The sequence below is a fragment of the Cariama cristata genome, unplaced genomic scaffold (genome assembly GCF_000690535.1).
Source record: "Cariama cristata isolate BGI_N322 unplaced genomic scaffold, ASM69053v1 scaffold5569, whole genome shotgun sequence".
In the NCBI taxonomy this organism is placed as follows: domain Eukaryota; kingdom Metazoa; phylum Chordata; class Aves; order Cariamiformes; family Cariamidae; genus Cariama; species Cariama cristata.
In genome coordinates this window covers 30,043-47,818 of record NW_009635113.1, presented here as the reverse complement: position 1 = coordinate 47,818, position 17,776 = coordinate 30,043, and the positions used below count along the sequence as shown (strand labels likewise).

At 39.8% G+C, this 17,776-nt stretch overlaps 1 protein-coding gene across 2 annotated transcripts in view; it reads right to left on the bottom strand.

Moving 5' to 3' along the window:
* Positions 1-1,386: 1,386 nt before the first annotated feature.
* MAP3K7CL (MAP3K7 C-terminal like) overlaps positions 1,387-17,776 on the bottom strand; it is a 30,950-nt gene continuing 14,560 nt past the window's right edge. For both annotated transcript variants that reach the window (XM_009707398.1, XM_009707397.1), the window contains 2 exons: positions 10,401-10,516; positions 1,387-2,561 (listed from right to left, as the gene is read on the bottom strand). In XM_009707398.1, coding sequence (XP_009705700.1) covers positions 2,381-2,561; positions 10,401-10,516 — 297 coding nt within the window. In that variant the 3' untranslated portion in view covers positions 1,387-2,380. The remainder of the gene's footprint in view (positions 2,562-10,400; positions 10,517-17,776) is intronic.

The following is a 17,776-nucleotide window of genomic DNA, read 5'->3' as shown; positions in this document are numbered from 1 at the left end:
GTAGGAGGAAAATTTGATTGCAAATAGCCACAGTCCAGATTAAACACATATCTCTGACTTCAATCAGTTTGGGATGTTTTAAGAGTTCCAGATTTATCCAGGCTGGTAGCGGGACCACATCACGAATTTGGTGTCTGTACACCTGTAAAAACGTTTCCTGAAGACTTCCCTACTGGTCAGTATCTATAGGTTAGAAAACCCCTATTCCCTGGCTACTCTCAAATCGCCGTGTGTCACAAACGAGGCCCAGCTTTCCTCCTCCACACAACTGTGGCCTCCCTCAGGTTTTTCTCCAAGAGTATGATCTGTTATAATTCTGACGTCTAAAGCGTAGTGGCTGCACTTAAATAGAACATTCCAAGGTGAACACAGTTATTTGTAAGTAAAGTTCTGCCTTCTGATCCATCTGCACCCAAAGCCAGTCTGTTAATGAAGTAATTTTATGTACTTTGTACAGTTTTCAATGAATTCACTGAAATCACCAGACTGGCTGATGTTTTCAAAGCTAGATGCAAAAACCTCTGACTGAAACGACAAACTAAATTTTGAAAATGAGAATCCTCCTGTTCAAAATACATAAATACAAAAAAAAAAAAAATAATATATCCTGATTCTGCAGTGTCCTGCGGTCAAAGGAAAGCCCTGAAGTCTGCACAGGGTACATTTCCCATCAGCTCAAAACACAGACAAGGCATTTCTAGCACTCCCAGGCTTGACATCCCAAGTGGGTTTTATTCATGATGGTTTTTTTCTCTTCAACTGTCACAAGATATAGTGAAAACGAGACCCTGGGATAACAATGAAGGAGGAATACATACAGTGTTACAGTGCTGTCGGAGCATCCCAGCAGAAAGCACGTGCCTCGGAGCGGTGATTTCCCTCCGTCTCCCTGCAGCGGCCAGGGTAAGGCAGCAAGCGGTGCTGGGCACGTACGCCGAATGGTGCCGGACACGTACGCTGCCCGACCCGGCCCTCCTCTCCCGCTGCCTCCTCATAATCTCCTCCTGCCGTGTCCAGAACCCGTTTTCACGCCTGTGCTGCAGGGAATGCTGTTGGTCGTTAGCACAGAGAAATTAAGGGCAGCTTGTATTTTTTTTGTCCCCTTTACTGCCAGAATTACTGAGGAACACTTCGGCGTCAAAAGACGTCCCCAGGAATTGTTCCAATTAACATAAACCCCCATTTTTATAATAGATTAGTGACAATAATCAATGCTAAAGTTCTAGCGGAAATCTCAAGTTCATAGTTTTCCATTACTAAGACACATTTCAGTACTAATGACACATCAAGTTGAACTCCAGGCTCATGAAGATGTAACAAGCTGCATCTGTCAAGCGGAGTTAAAAATACCGGGTGCTTTAAGAACATTCAGAACATAAAATGGCTTTTCTATATCTGCTTTTAATGAAAAAAATACTGTATGAATAGAAATGGAAGTATAACAAAGAATTTTCAGTTGATCTAGGAAAATAGAGGGATAAATAGAGCAAGTAAAAGTAACATTTTACTTCCAGGTTATTTGTATATCACAGAACTCCTGTCCCCACTTACAGCCACTTATGTTTCAAAACAGACCGGAAAATAAGAACAAAATATCCTCACAGTACTTTTACTGGCGTATTCTCAGTTGAAACTATGATGGTAGCATTCATGTATTAACTTTTTACTTCTTGCGTGACAAAAAGTACAATAAAAAGACTCTCAAGCTATCTTTATGCTTGAGGAAGGAAAGTTTGATCTCATCTGTTTCCTTTTAATTTCGTAACTTGCAAATTATTACTGACAGTGCCCTTGTTTGATGAAAAATAATTATGTTACTTCAATTTTTAATGTGCAGTTTCCCAGGTTTTATACAACAATGTAAAGTTGACAGGGGATAATGAAGTATGGTTTTTACCAGTGAGGAGATCTGTTTTAAGATAACTTCCAAACACTCCAGGCATGAGGAAAATAATTAAAAAAATCTTCACCAAACTAAAATTAACATACATGTATTCCATATATTAACATTGTCCCTGCTGTATGCCTTAGTATGGTCCAAATTCCCAACACAGAGACTATTTATATCATTTTCTAGTGCGTCCAGATCTTCTTAAATTGGAAGAAATATGTTTAGAAAAGAAACCTGATCTACTAGAACATATAATGGGGATAGATTAACTTCAATTATGTTACTTGAAATAAAATATCCATTATATAATGGATGAAATATCCATTATATTAAGCTACTGGCTGGCAAGCATTAAATCAAATATAGACTTCTACATACTCTGTATCTGTAGTAAAGTATTATAACATATTAAACAGGCCTTTATTTTAAAATCTCTTTCCAGCACAGGACCAATCCTGTATGCACTGCCTCACATAAGCTAGCTGAGAGTTAAGAGGACCCCTGTCTTTTTTGGTACTGTATTCTGAGCTTTTCCAGTTGCTCTACACACTGCGTCTGGGCCAGCCGCAGCGTTCGGTTCTCCTCCGTCAGTTCGGCGTACTCCTTAGCCAGCTGAGCAGCATCCATGCTTTCTTTTTCCACTTGTTCCAGCCTGGCAATCAGCTCCTTTCTGACAATTAGGGAAAAAACCCAAAGATTAAAAATGGCAGTATGCAAAAATCTGTCGTCATGTGCTAGGTTAGAGCTGGGCTATAGGTTGTTAATATAGTCTTACTTGAGCTTGTGAAGCAAAGACCTAGAACATTAATTTGTCAGAGTCCTCCTTTTCCCTTTAAAAGATGAAGCTGCCAAACTCTCCGGTAGGTTTGCTGTTCACTGACCAAACCTGCAAAGTGCTGGGGACCTTCAGGTATCTCTAAGTTCAGTACGAGTTGAACATTCGGTTCACGGGGAGAATCAAGTTCCTGGAGACCACGTGCTAATATTTTGCCTGAAGAAGACCAATTTATTCTCCTCTCAATACCAAACATATTTGAAAGAGACCGAGGGTTATTTTTTTTTGCTCAGTTGGTTAGCTTTATTAGTAAATCCTGTGAAGTGTGCCTGGTTTCCTTTTCTCTGCTACAAAGAAAAATGATTCTAGTAAATCCTAGGCACAGGAATCTGAACTACATATATGGTTTCTATAATGTGTTTACACTCCAGCCTTAGCCTTGCTGCTGAGGAAGAGTGATAGAGCTGCAAACCTGACCCCTCCTGGTCTTTTGAAGAGCGGACTCGGGAGGATTCAAGCTGTTGCTTCTTTCTGGATGGAGTCACGCAGTGCCCAGCATTCCCAGAGCTGGCCAGGCGCTGGAGTCTCCTGTGTAATATCAACTGAAATGACCTCAGCACAAGTTAAGATAAAACGGTGGTGTTTCAAACAAAACACACTGAAGGCGTGAGTAACTCACGGGTATCTAATCGCGCTCCACTTCGGTACCCAGCAGGCTGGCCTGGGCTCTGCTTTTTTTCCCCTTTAAGTCAAATCATGTATTCAGGAAGTCTCTTCTACAAGGTTCTTAGTTCTTTTGATGGTTCTATCTCAGAGATTAGTTACTCTTTAACTCTTCACAGCCCTGTGAGTTTATTTCTCGGTCATGTCAAAACAACGCTGGTAGCTCTTCGGTGGGAAGATGTAAGGCCTTCAAAGCGGATAGCTTTTGCTGCAGTCTTTAGAGGAGCCCTCTTGTCAAGCCAGAGCAGTGCTTCCAGACAGCAAATCCCTACAGATCAGGAATGCTATCACCGCAGGTCAGAGTAGTCATGAAATGATAACATTTCAGTATTTGCTGATCATTTACATTACTTCTAGCTGCAAAACTACCACTTGCAGCAGCAAAACTGTAAGCACCTGGGTTTTGAAAAAACACCTCTATCTGGCCACCTTTTAGGATCGATGTGACCTTCCTCTGTCTTTACTACAGCTTTCAGTGACAGCAGAGTTTGCCTGTGGTTTAGCTGGCTGTTGACAGCCACAGTTACTGTACTTTGAGGAGTCACAAGTTGGAAGAGACCCCTGGCATGCTCATTTCTCCCAACGGTGTTTCCCATACGAAAAAAAGAAGGGAAGAGTTAGCAGCCATTACAGCAATTTTAAATCATCCTAAAGTTGCAGTATATAGGAGCCTTCCTGTAACTAAGCATGGTGGCTTTGTTTTACACCACGGAGGTACTGCAGAGCAGCTATGCTGCAGCAAAGCCTCTTCTCTTTCCTTTCACCCAGTGAGAGCTGTATTCAGCCAGGTCTTCAAGAGAAAACAGCAAGAGCGTATTTTTGTTCAGCAGAATTCTATTAACATTTGGCACAATATAGCTTTAAAATTTTTAAAAGCAGCAAGCCATTAACAGATCCATTTCTCTTTGCTTGGGCCGTGCTAGACCAACCAACTTTCAAACTGGCCAAGATGAACTGATCTTGCTAGAGAGTTCGATACCCCAGCTCCTATTCCTGGGGCTATAGCCCACACAGGAGTAATTGCATGTATGCTTTAGAGTGAGAAATGCACTTAGGGACAAGCAGAGCTTACAAGCCCAGCAGCTTTAATCACTTCTGTTTCTTAGGGCTTCCTCTAGAAGACTTGTCTCTTGGGACCAAAAGAAAGCTTCAGCAATATTCTACTGTTGCAATGCTGGACTGAAGGATTAAATTAAGGTCTTTCAAATTACAGACTGTTGACTCAGAAGTGTTCCAACAAATAAATTCAGAATCATTCTTCCTTACTTTTTTTACACTTACGAGGTTCTTAAAATAGAGATGCAGTGAACACACCAATAAGTAATCAGCATCTTAAAAGCACATAAACCCTTTCCACAGGGACTTTCAGTACGTGTAAAGGAAAAGTATTAACTACTCTCTTTGGACTTCAGCCAGGACTGGCACAGACAGACAGTGTGCAAACCCAGACAGCTCTATTAATGAATGTCAGCCCTGATTTGATAAGATGAGGCTATGGACAGGCGTGGCTTTTGTCCTGCTCTCCAGCATTACTCAAGCAGCACAAATAACCTTTTTTTTTCCCCTGGGATTTAGCTTTGCTGTTAAACAAAATATAAATGCATTAAAATCAAAATATACTCATTGCTGTAGTCCATAGTCTAGGACCTCCCTCGCAGAAAGCAGTTTCCTTGCACTGAGGTGGTAAAATTGCCCACTTCTGAGTCAGCAGAACCTACTTATTCCCTTCCCATCAGGATCAACACCTGTTTACAGGGTAGGGTGATGTTTCAGGCAAATACTGCCAGCCTGCCACAGAGATCTAAAATTAGAGTACCAGGGTATTGCTAAATGTTATGAATGGTGTGGTTTACGAAGCTCACAAAAGGATGAGGACAGTAACTAACATTTGCTTCTGATCTAATGCAGGATTTGAACTTAGCTTCCAGAGGTTAAAGAACACCACACTAAGCTCTTGCACCATCTAGCCTTTGATATAGATGCTTAATAAATAGATCTAGCACTGTGTAATCTGCATTTTCTGTTAATGGTTAGCCTGAGTTTAAATATTAACAGCATTGATAAGGTATTTTCTAAAATGGTGCTGAGGTACTTGAAGCTTTGAGACAATCTGTAACGTACACATTAAGTGTTCTTTTTCAGGGAGCGGTTTGGGTGGGAAGGGAAGACAAGTGTGATTTGCATCACAAACCACAAGCCATACCAGAGCAGGAGAAAAACCCAGCATGGTCTTCGGGAAATTGTTTCTCTTGTCCTGGCCTTAATGACTGACCATGCGGAGAACAGAGTTCCTTTACAGTAATATTCACAATGAATAAATACCAAGAAAAGGGACGGACGAAGCAGATAAATCTACCTGGAGATAAGTGTATTTGGAGATGGACCAGACTGAAGGAAAACAGGTTCCACAGTGCAAAGAGGCAGACTTGTCTTTCCCCCGTTGTGAACAACTTATTCAGGATTATGCATCTGTGGTACTACACATTTCTTCCCACCTAACATGGGTCTATGTGTTCTGGTGGCCATAAGGTCATTTATTTTTCCCATATTTGACATGGTTTTCACATCAGGAGGAATCATGAGACCTTCCAAGGTAATTGCTGTCTGAAGAGACTGCCCTTGTGTGTTCAAAGTCTACTAATTCTTTTTTAAAACAATGAGACAGCCTGTTTTAATGTAAATGAAAATAGGTCTCGGATGCCAGCACATAAAAGGTCTACAAGTATTCATTACTGCAACAGGGCAAGTTGAGGTTTCTCTTTGTATTAGAAAAGGTGTAATTTCCACTATTTGGCAAGGGACATGTATTTTTGATACATGACAGATGATGAAAAATCAGGTATAGAATGGGAAAATTATTAAGATAAAAGAGCCTTTATGGTTTACAGCAATCTTTTTCTGCAGAACCTGCAAGTCAGAAGACTACTTGTCTCAACAGTGTTGGGAAAGACACTCCAGAAATAGTGTACCTGGAGAAACTATCTTAGAAACAGTCCTATGGTCAGGAGAGCACGCTAAAGCGTACGGAAGGATCCCACAAAGTCAAGCAGACATCTCCACTGCATGTCTACTGTAGCATGTGTAAAAGAAGGAAAAGAAATCATATCCATGGCAAAGAAAAGGAGTGATCCTAAACCAGGTGGTGAGCAAATGATATTTTCTGGAAAGTTATATTAGAATTGTCTGGGGGAGGAAAAAGAGAAAACCAGCCAGCGCTAAGAATATAAGATATAGCTAGCAACTATGGCAACTCTAATATTTAACTACATAATCCAGGGTCATTATCTAGTAATGGCAATATAACAAGTGCTCAAAATAACCAGCCGTCCCATCCCTTTCACCCAAACTTAGATACCCAAAAACATCTGTTATGGAAATGCATGTGCGTTTCTGGAACATAAATTAAATTACATTCTGTGACCTAAATGTGGTGTGTTCTCGCTTCCACACCCTTTTCTTTCTTTTCGATCATGTCTCCCATTCCAGAGTGATTTTGTCCCTTGTATTACATATTGCTGGCATAGATGGGAAGAGTTTGAGTGAAGACAGCAAACAAAGCGCTGATTATATTAGCAAAAAAATCTACCCAATATTCTTTCAAATTCCTTCAATTTCTTGCTTCCTTTTGTCTTTTTCCTGAATAACTTCTTTTCCCCTTCTTATTTGCTTTGTCCTTTGATTTTCCCTTTTTTGAACCTGCAACCTCCCTTTCTTTCTCTTTTCCCATTTTCCTATGAAATAGTTGTTGTCTTCTCTCCCACTGCCAGCCGAGTACATTCTCTTGCCGTCTACACTGCATACAAGAGAAAGGGGTGAATAAGCCCTGTTCTTGCCTTGATGAAAAGCAGCCCTTGTCATTTCACACCACTGCCTCTCTATACTTCAGCCACCCTTGATCCTCACCCTACAGTGGGAGACAAGTCAAGCTAAGCAGAATTAAAAGCCTTTGAGCACACAAATTGCTTGTTCCCATTACAAGGGATGCAACTCTATCTTTGTCCATTTTATCAAAATAATATTTAAAAGAAATAGACAATAGATAGCAGGTGTATTAGGCAATTGTGAATCTTTCTTTGCATACATTCAAATTCAAATGTAGAAGGAGATGAAGACACCTGCAACAGGGACAAATTTCAGAAAGCTGCAAATTCCATCTTTGCAGTTTGATTATAACTGCTTTTGGGGCTAAAAGCTGTGCATCTCATCTGACTTTTTAGAAAAGTCAAAGCATCCTTCCCCTCTGAGAATGGAATATTCAACACACATGCCACCCCAGCCATTGTAATCCACTCTTCTACGTTCAGCATATGCTACCCCATAAACTTCCTTTAACTGTCAAACTGTAGCTGTTGAGAATGTTTTTAGATAGAAATCAGTGATCACCAGACCAAAACTCTCTTTTACTTCTGGCTTACTCCTTCACCTCCACACTTACACTATACTTTCTATCTAGTTTTATATAAAAATCAAGGTTAATGTGTTCAGGTTGTGTATGCTTACATGTGTGTCTAAAAGTATATGTGTCCTCAGAACGTTTTAATCCACCTTCCAATTTCAACCAAACTTCATGTGGTGAAGAGGTCCCAGTTAGCTTCTGGAAGGTTTTATAAAACCAGGCTGCTACAGAAAGGAAAGACACCCCGAAGGGTATCGTGAGACCTCCTCCAAAATACTATAAAATGGAGAATCTGCCTGGAGGGAGGAGTCATAAATAGTTCCCATCTGGAGTAAAAAAGCTTCAGTTGGCACTTGCAGCTTTTTAAACCTCAAAATCTAATAACCTCAGTGCACCAACCTGTGGAAAATAAATTAAGCATCTTCAATCCCAGTGCTGGTAGGCCCGCTTCTTCAGATTAAGAGATTTGGAAGGTGGTGAATGGTGCTGCACTGATATTTGTCACATTTAGGCATTTCACAGCTATGCAGCATGTGAATATCTAGGCCACAAATACGTAATTAGAAGACACATAAGCATCACAACAATATAATTCTATTTGCTGTCTTATTCAGCCACTCTTGTTTTAACGTATGTTTACTGGGGCACGAAATCTTTTATCCGCAGAACAGGCTCAGCAAAGGTAGCAGTGGTGGAAGCTTCCTCACATTGCTCCACTGTTGACATCCACTGGTGAAATGAAGGAAGATGCCAGCCTGAAGGCCCGTAATTCATCCAGGACAACTGCTGCTGAGAGGCCGACTTCTGGGCTCAGAGGTTGAGTAGGACAGTTTTGAGCTCAGGTAAACAATTTTGTGCATGTATCTGCCATTCCCAAGGAGCAAAATATTTCTAATTCAGCTAGTAGTACAGACCCCATAGATAAACAGAAATGCATTCAAACAGCATTTTATTTCATTCTAGTAAACGCAAAAATATATATGTGAGTCTAGTTTTCAAGGGCTCCGAGCTTACTTCATAAAAGTGCATAACTGATTCAGCGATATGTCAGTAATAATAACACACGTATATCAGTAGGCTCTGAAATCCAAACGATTTAAGGCTACCTTTTGAGTTTATACATCTAAAGTTAAGCACTTAAACAACCATTTAATATTTTATGTTCCGTTTAGATTTTCAGAGAAGGCAAACATACATGGTTTCCACTGAATTCACTTGGTTGCTAAATATACACGTAAACAGCTTACATTAGACAATCAAATTTGACAAATCATTGGAAAATTATTTGAATTAATTATCTTCTCTACATATTTTTAAAAACAGCAGTTACTTTTGATTGGCCAAGTTTAATTAGTGATGAATCAAATACCAACACTGGGACAATGTAGTGTTAATCTATTCTGCTTATCTTTTTTTCTTTTTCAACTTCTGTGCCAGTCTGCCAGCAACTGAGTGCCATGCAGGTCCTACAGTGGAAGGGGATTTGTAGTGGGAAATGCCAACTGGTTCTGACGCTTTAGGCACCAGCTAACTATACTTTGTGTGTAGCCATCAACCCCGATGAAGGCAAGTGTCACTTTCTTACCCTGCATAGTCTAGATTCAAGGAGGTCTTTGGCTATCTAACTTGTACAACTACAGGATTTCCCCAGGTGCCCTCCCGTCAGCTTGCTTCTGCAGCTGCAGGCTCCCATGGGTGCAAACTTGGCTGAACTGTGCAAAAATGGCTATGAAATGGACACAGTGGTCCACCACCTTCTACCCAAAGCCCACTCTGCAACAGAGCCCTTTCAACTCCTGTTGCTACATTACAAACATTTCTGTTCAAGCAGCATTTGGAAGAATGATGGTACGGTCTCCATTTTCACAAGAATTCTCAGAGATCGACACTGAGGGAACTCTCCCTGAGGAAGGCAACACTGCTCAAAGTCACCTTCAGTGTGATTGTAAAAGTAAAAAAGCATTTGAAAGAGAAGTTTTACTTAGTAGTAACTGTTATTCCTTGGGGTTCGTTGCCTGTTAAAAACTTCCACTACTCACCCTCTTTCCTCTTTCTCAGTTTCTTTTCCAGGTTTCTTGTGGAAAGCAACCAAGAGTCACAGAGTGCACTTTGCCATTTAATAGTCATGCAAATATGTCAGGGGCATGAGTATAGGCCATAGACAAGAAAAAAAGTCTCCAGCTTACGCGCTTTGGATATGAACACCTAAAATGTCAACGCACATAGAGACAATGCATCTCACAGAAGAATGTTTACTACTATTGTCCAGTACTCCGAAGCCTAACCAAGGATCCATTATGTTCTTCATTACACGTAAAGTTGAATTGAAAAAAATTTCCCTAAAACTAAAAAGGGGACTCGCACCAGCTGAACTAGATTGTTCTGTGACCTGAAGGCTGTCCATGAGGGTTTTAAGGGACATCTGTATAAGTGAGGGCCCAGAACTATGACAACTCTGTGTCCTTAGTGGCCCCAGTTGATTCTATGGCCTAAGTGTTGTGCTGCACTGTGACTGCCAAGCAGAGGTATAAGGTCAGAAAATACCATGTGAAATTCTCCTGTTTAAAACAGGATTTTACACAGAGAATATACAACAATAAAAAAAAGTTACTCACTTTCTTTCTTCCAGCAGAGCAATTTCTTTCTTAACCTCATGGTACTCTTCTGCTATTTTGCAGTGCTGTTTGTACACCTGCATGGATTCCTTAGAGTCATGACAAGGAGGCAGCGGCTTTAAGAAAAGAAGAAGAATGCTTTTGAGTGAAATATTAGGAAAAAACACATATTTTGGAAGATACTATGTTTATCTTAATTGCTGTGAGTGTACTTAAAGAAGTTTTTTTCCCCTGAACTGCAGGATACAGCCAAATATTCCTCGTGATGGCCTTTCATGAAAGGGAAAAAACCACCTCCCTGCATAAGAATATGCATAAACCTTCTGACCCTGTATGGATTTTCAGAACTTTCCTTGTCAACTTTGCAAAGTATCTCTAAAGAGTGTTCAAAGAAAGGTTTCTCCCTTACCTCCCTCTTTTTCAGCTACAGTGATATAAGAATGCTAAAGTTGAGGCACTGGTCAGACTCATAAAATACATGAGCATGCTCTCACTGCAGAAACTGCAGCACTGAGCAGAAGGGTAATTTGAGTGCAAACAAGCTCCTATTCTCCAGTTCTGCAGATGAGAAGAAAAGACATGGAAAGCTATTGACTAAACAGGTTTTTTTTCATAGATGCCATGCTTATTCAAGTTTATTATGAAATGGGACAGAACCATGAAGTGGGACACCAGGCCTGATTCTGCTGGACTCAATAGGAGTTACACTGCTGACTCCAGTGCAGCCAAGATTTCCCGATGGTTTCTATCCCAGCAATGCCTCAAGCTGTAAATAGTTTGCTGAAGATCATACCCAGTTTCTCTGCATCTCTGTTTCTTGTAGAAGGGGTTATACTCAGTTAGCAGAAATGTTATGAGAGTTAAATCAGTTATATTTGCAAAGTGTTTTAAATTTCCATGAGAAGTGCAGGTGAGATTGAGAGTAGAAGGATGATAGCAATTAAAAAAAAAAAAAAACCAAACCAAAAATACCCAGATAAACCGATAAAAAAGACACAGTGAAGGCGAAAGCACTGTACCGCCTAATCTAAATACCGACATTATTGCAGCAAGATTTTAAGGGTTTTTTTCAATGTACACTGGAGGCAATAAATATGGCAAATAAAACCACCCCGTCCTGGAACTCCTCATATGAATTTCAACCAAGACCTTGAAAATGCAGTTTAGTTAAATGTCACTGCTTTTTGTTCCTTAAAAAGAATGCAACTTAATTCAGACCTCAGGCTTGACCGTCACATTTTGGCTATAACACCTTCAGGAAGTCTAGTATTTTTAAGTTATTAGCCATGAATCAATTGACTGTAAATGAACTCCAAATAGCATGCTTGAGCCACCTGTTTGAAGCAAAAGGAAGCACTTAAAATAGTTCCTTTACTGCCCAGTTAAAGAACATCCAATTGCCTTTCATAATACAAGTAGATTGTTTTTTATTTCTTGTTGTCCTACTTTGACTCTTCGCTGTAGTATAATATTCCTTCAATGACATTGTTAGGAAAAGAAAAGCACAAGTCTTCAGACTGTTCCTATTTATCAGCTTGTAAACCTCTGTTTAAGCTAAACTGGAAATTTAAATTTTACCAAACATATTCAGACAAAGATTAAAAATATTTTTATGCAGAAGGCAGGGTAAGTTGGCTTCAGATGTACCCCAGTGCACAGATGTAACTAATGTATGGACCTTGCAAGTACTTATAGATGGTATGTGGCTCCTCGCTGAAATTTTAACACAGACACTCGTTTTCCATGTTCTAAATGTAAAAATGCTGTGGCAGAATGGTTTCACAGCACATTGCTTCATTCTCTCTGAGCTTGGAGAATTTGGGAGTCCAGGGAAAGGGCAGTCCATTACTTGATGAATCTGGTCCCTAGGAAAGGGCTTTAATTGCATTTCAATGTGGATGAGCAATAGCACCATTCATATAGCCACCCAAATAATAAGCATAAATTTAACAAGACAGAATATAAAAGTCTCAGTGCTCTAATCCAGGAATGCAAGGGTGAGCCAAAGTAGCATCTCTGGTATCTACCAGAGATCAGCAAACAACAAATGCGTCACAATAAAACAATTCTGAACAGTACCCAGGGGAAAGTCCCCAAACAGTGATACTTCAAAAGAAAAAAAAAACGCAACTTGCTTTTGCTTCCAACTTAGTTTCCACAAATCTAGCTGGTTTAACCCGGTTTAAAAATTAAAGCAGCATTCAGTTTCTATATTCCAGCTTCCCACTCAAAAGATATATATAGAGAGCTAAAAATTATCTAGTCATGCTGAGACTTAGTATCTAATTCCCACTTAGAACCAGTTGCTGACTTTCAAACCCCTTCCTATCATTGTTTCCTCTTCAGTGTCATTTTTTCTTACATTGATATTTTATCACTCAAAATAAACTGACAACAAAAGATACAATCAGTTTACTAACATTCTGTTCGTACAATTCTTTTCAATCTTCTCTGATGCTATTAAGCACTGTATCAGGAACTTTTAATTTTGAGTGTATTTTTACTTTAAAATATAAACTTGATTATGTTTTAATACGACAAGATGACTGGACAACTTGGGTTGCTCTTTTGTAATTTTGAAATTTCTAAGAAGGGTTTTGGAGATAGTACCTACAGTGTCCGTGAGTAATTTCTGGCCAGTAGGACATGAAACAGGCTTACGCGTGAGTTATTTAAGAAACAAAACACTTCTACTGCAATCACAGGAAAAAATGGAGGGATACAAGTCTGGTCAGTTCTTTGCTGCCCACCAGAAAATCCAAGCCAACATAAAAGCACAGAAAAATTATTTTACCCATGTCTAACAGCCTACTCTTTTGACATAAACAAGAGTGCAAAGGATTAATGATACATCTGTTCCCACCAAGAGAAGTGTTTTCAGAAGATGGCAGGGCAAACTCCTGAAAAGCAAATGCAGAAACAGAGGCAAAACTTGCTTGTTCCAAAGAGGCAACTCCAACTGGCCAGCAGGCATTTATTAATGTATTTCCACAGAAGAGAAAACAATAACAGAATAGTAATGGCTACTGGACTAGCCCATGGGGATGGGAGGAACCTGCAAAATCAGCGAGTCCAGTCCCCTATTACCAGAGGCAAATCCTGCAATTCACAGGCTTGCCCAGCTCTGTCTTGGAAAGATGGGAAGTCCCCTGCCTCAGCTGCAAGACTGGCCCAGAGCTGTCCCAAGAATTACAAACATTTTTGGCATTTCCAGTTTGGTGTTGTTGAAGACAGGTTTGTAGTCTTTTATGATGCCAGCACTATCTTCCCTTCAAAGGGTGGTTCTTTGTCCTCCCTCTTTTACCCCTGAGATGTACTTACAGAGCGCTCTCGTATACTTTCCAAGACCTATGTCTCGGTAAAGCTGCATTCCTCTAAGCCATCCGAGATGAAATTTCCATTTTCCCTAGCTTACCCAAGCAGTCTTTCTCTGCTCCGCATTCCACCTAGGATGACTTTTTTGAATGCCTGTGGCCAGGCCATGGGAAGTGCTGCAGATGCCACCCCGATGGCATTGCTGTGGCAGAGAAAAAGAACTGGAATTCCCAGTGGGAAGCACTTTTCATTCATGAAGTCTGTACACTAGTTTGCTAGTGTACAAACAAGAGTTTGCTAGTTTACCCAGGCAATTACTTACAACAGGCCTTAATAAAGTTCAATTTGCAGTATATAATTTTTTCACTCGGAAGCCAACAGCCATACTTTTAATTTCTCCTTAGGACAGACCAAGCTTGTTACTTCATGAAGTATTTTGCCCATCCATAAATTAAAATATATAAAAGCATACCTGCTACATAAGCAAAAAACACCTCTGCCAAAGAAAGTTATATTTAATGGCAACAGTTGCTACTTTTAATCCTGCTTATTTCAGGCTTCAGTGTCATCCACCCTCATTTTCCTGTGCTGGCAAAATACGTGCACACAGCATCTCTGATTTTGTTCACAAAGCTAGTACAAAAGCTACAGCTTTCAGTCCTACTACTGGTCTACCCTACTGTCCTCAATTCTCAACAGGGGCTGCTTTTTCCTTGTATTTTGTTGAATAACTCACTGTGACATTGCCAAACTTTCTACAGAATCCAGCAAGTGAGATCCTGTTACGGGTTATTCTGTAACTGCACATATGTATGTACATCTTTGCAAGACATATGCAGTGTTTATTGAGATTTTTGTTTGGAATCAGGACACGAAAGATGTTGGAAGATGAGATGCAAAAGCAGTTCGTGAAGAAATAGAAAGAACCTGATAGGTTCTGCTGACACGAAAGATGTTGGAAGATGAGATGCAGAAGCAGTTCCTGAAGAAATAGAAAGAGCCTGATAGGTTCTGCCTGTTTTTTAAGACAGGTTCAAGGAGCTGTTCTAATGACAATCTTTGCTGGGGGACACAAAAGGACAGTTTTCAGTAATTTTTTTGCTTCACTCACATGCCAAAGTGTGTTTTGCCTTGCCATATGAATACCAGCATCCCATATCCACAAAAGTTGTATAGTTGATAGTGTCACCCAAGTGTTTAAAATTTAAACACCTTTGCTTGTTTGCATTTACTTCTTGGTTCTACTGGGAAAAAAAAATCGTTTGCCTTGCCATATGAATACCAGCATCCCATATCCACAAAAGTTGTATAGTTGATAGTGTCACCCAAGTGTTTAAAAATTTAAAATTTAATGCTTGTTTGCATTTACTTTTTGGTTCTACTGGGAAAAAAAAAATCAAAACTTTCTCCTGAAAAGGTTGAAGTTTAAAGAAAAAATTGTATCATGCAGTTTTGCCAGCTGAGCATGTGGACTTATCTAGAAGGCAGTTTTTAGCACTGGTCTAATTGAAGAACGGTGTCTCACTTTTTGAAAATTTGGTAATTTTCAGCTAAACTATTCTGGAAAACCAGAAAGTTCAGTGCCAATATTTTGCATGTGGCCCATGTTCATTATATGGCCCTGTGTACTCTTCCATGATGGAAGAAACCACATTGTTCCAAGCAAAAGTGATAGCTGCACATTGCTGCTGCTTCTTGTGCACCTGGAACTCTTCAACCAGTTTTAGATATCTAGCCTAGGATAGATCTAGTCTAGTCCAGTTTTACTATGAAACTAAGCAGTTCTCTTTCCTCCAAACGATTCAAGTCAATTGGATGGAGCAATTCAGAGTTTTGTTCTGCTTTCCTGAGAGATTTTCCACTCTTTTCTAACCTTAGTATGATGCTCTGACTTTGTAAACATCCCTGTCTTACGTAATCTAATCTAAGATCATAGTTACCACAGCAGCATTACAGAAGACTTATCAAGTTCATAGGCAATCAAATCTAATTATAGAGTACCACAGTACTCTAGGAATTCTCTTGGAATTTAATACATATTAAAAAAAATACAGCATAGCCTTTAAAAACACAGTATACTTTTAGACTACCTAAAATAATTTGTATGTGTCTAACAAGTGTCTTGGTAGTCAGTAGAAGCAATAGTTCCATTATTAAAATTCCAGAGTGAACAAGGTTTCTGCTAAATGCTTGTATCACACGCAACAAACTGTCCCTTTTATAGTATTTTCACTGTTTCTTTTGTATAGACATTTCCTATCAAAGCATGAAAAACTACCCCTAGCCTTAACAAACTGATATTATAAATGGTTGGAGCCTTTTTTCTGTTGCAGCAATCTTACAGTCATCTAACTCCACAGATTTGTAATACAAAACATGACATAAATTCCTCTCCCAAGCTCATAATTTCATGAGAAGAGATGATAAAGAGTTACAGAACACCCTGTGCATCCGTATGTGATTTGTGTTCTTCTCTCTTCAGGATCAAACTCCCAGCTGGAAAAAAGACTTTGATGGAGAAGAGGGAGATGGACTGAGCAAGTCACAGGAAATGCTGGAACAGGACAGACAGCACACAGGGCATAGTAATGCGGGTACTTAACACTGGATACCTTCCTCTATATTCAGTGACCTAAACACCAAGGCCTTAGATGCTGATGTAGGTGTCTAAATATAGCAGATAACCCGTAGTAGAGTGTCTGTCAGAGGGGCCACCACCCACTACGCAGCTAATCAAGGAAGTGCCTTCCAAGGCCCAGTCCAACTTTTACACAAGGCAAAGGTTAATGTTTCCCAATAACTGACTGACAAATGTACCAAGCCTACCCTCACTGCACGACCCACCACATATTGTTCACACACGGGCGGGGGGAAATGACACTGACGCCCAAATAAGCAAGTGCTTTATCCTCATTCAAAGCGTTGCTCGTCACTGGGAAGAGAATAATTCCTAACACTGCAAACAAAAGGAATTGAAAGCAAGAAGTTTATTAATATGAGCTTTGTTTCACTGGTAGCATATCAGGAACTTCTTTGTAGTTTTGTTAACAATAAAGCTGCAAAAGAGACCAGGCTTTTCTTGCAGACAGCTTAAACTGCTCTGTTCTCATATGCAGGGCTTTTGTGTCTGGTTGACTATACATTACATTTTTTTTTAAGTAAAAAAAAAAAAAACAACAAAAAAATCAAAAGCAAACCTTTTGAGTTAGAGAATTGATATTATTTTCTTACAAATTGCTTCTTGAAATTTCTTCCTCTCACAGTAGTAGAAAAATGTAACATTCAAAAAGGTAATTGGAAAAGACAACATGTGTGGTCTGAACCTAGCCAGTAGATCAGAACACCAGACTGATCATTTTTATTCTTCAGAAAGAAGTTGTAACTTTCAATTAGGATTGTCCTCTAGTAAGAGTCCTTATAGAGAATTAGCTGTTTGCAGTTAGTCTCCTAGAAATGCCTTTCCTCCAGCCAGTCCTACCTCTACCTCCGTACGGTTGGACTCAACGATCTTAAAGGTGCTTTCCAACGATTCTATGATTCTAAAGCTGGCACTGGTGCTTGGACAGCAGGGTTTATTAGCCTGTCAGGAGGAGGCTGCACTGAACTTGGCCCTGCCATCGGACACCGGTGCCCAGGGGGTAGGTATGGTAGGATCGTGGTAGGAAAAGTGGGAACACTAGGTAATTCTGCTCAAACAGCCAAGTTGTCTGCCAGGGCCTAACATAGAAGGGCAAGGGCTTGAAGCCTAAAACAGAGGTGCAAATTGCTTGGTACTCAGGCTGTGGTCTGCCACCTGCATGCATAAAATTCTAAGGCTCTGATTTTCCAAGTCACTCTATGAACTTACATAGCTTTCAAGCTGCTTTCAAAATCCAACCTGAAGATCAGCTAATTTGGCCTTTGTTTTCTTTTTAAAACAGGTTTCAAAATTTTCCTTCGTATGTTTGAAACCTGGAAAATTTTGTTTATTTTTTTTAAAGTGTCTATTATTATACAGCCACCTTCCCTGCATTTATAGTTTGCTTCTTTAAATAAAATACAAATGCTTTTGACTGTATTTA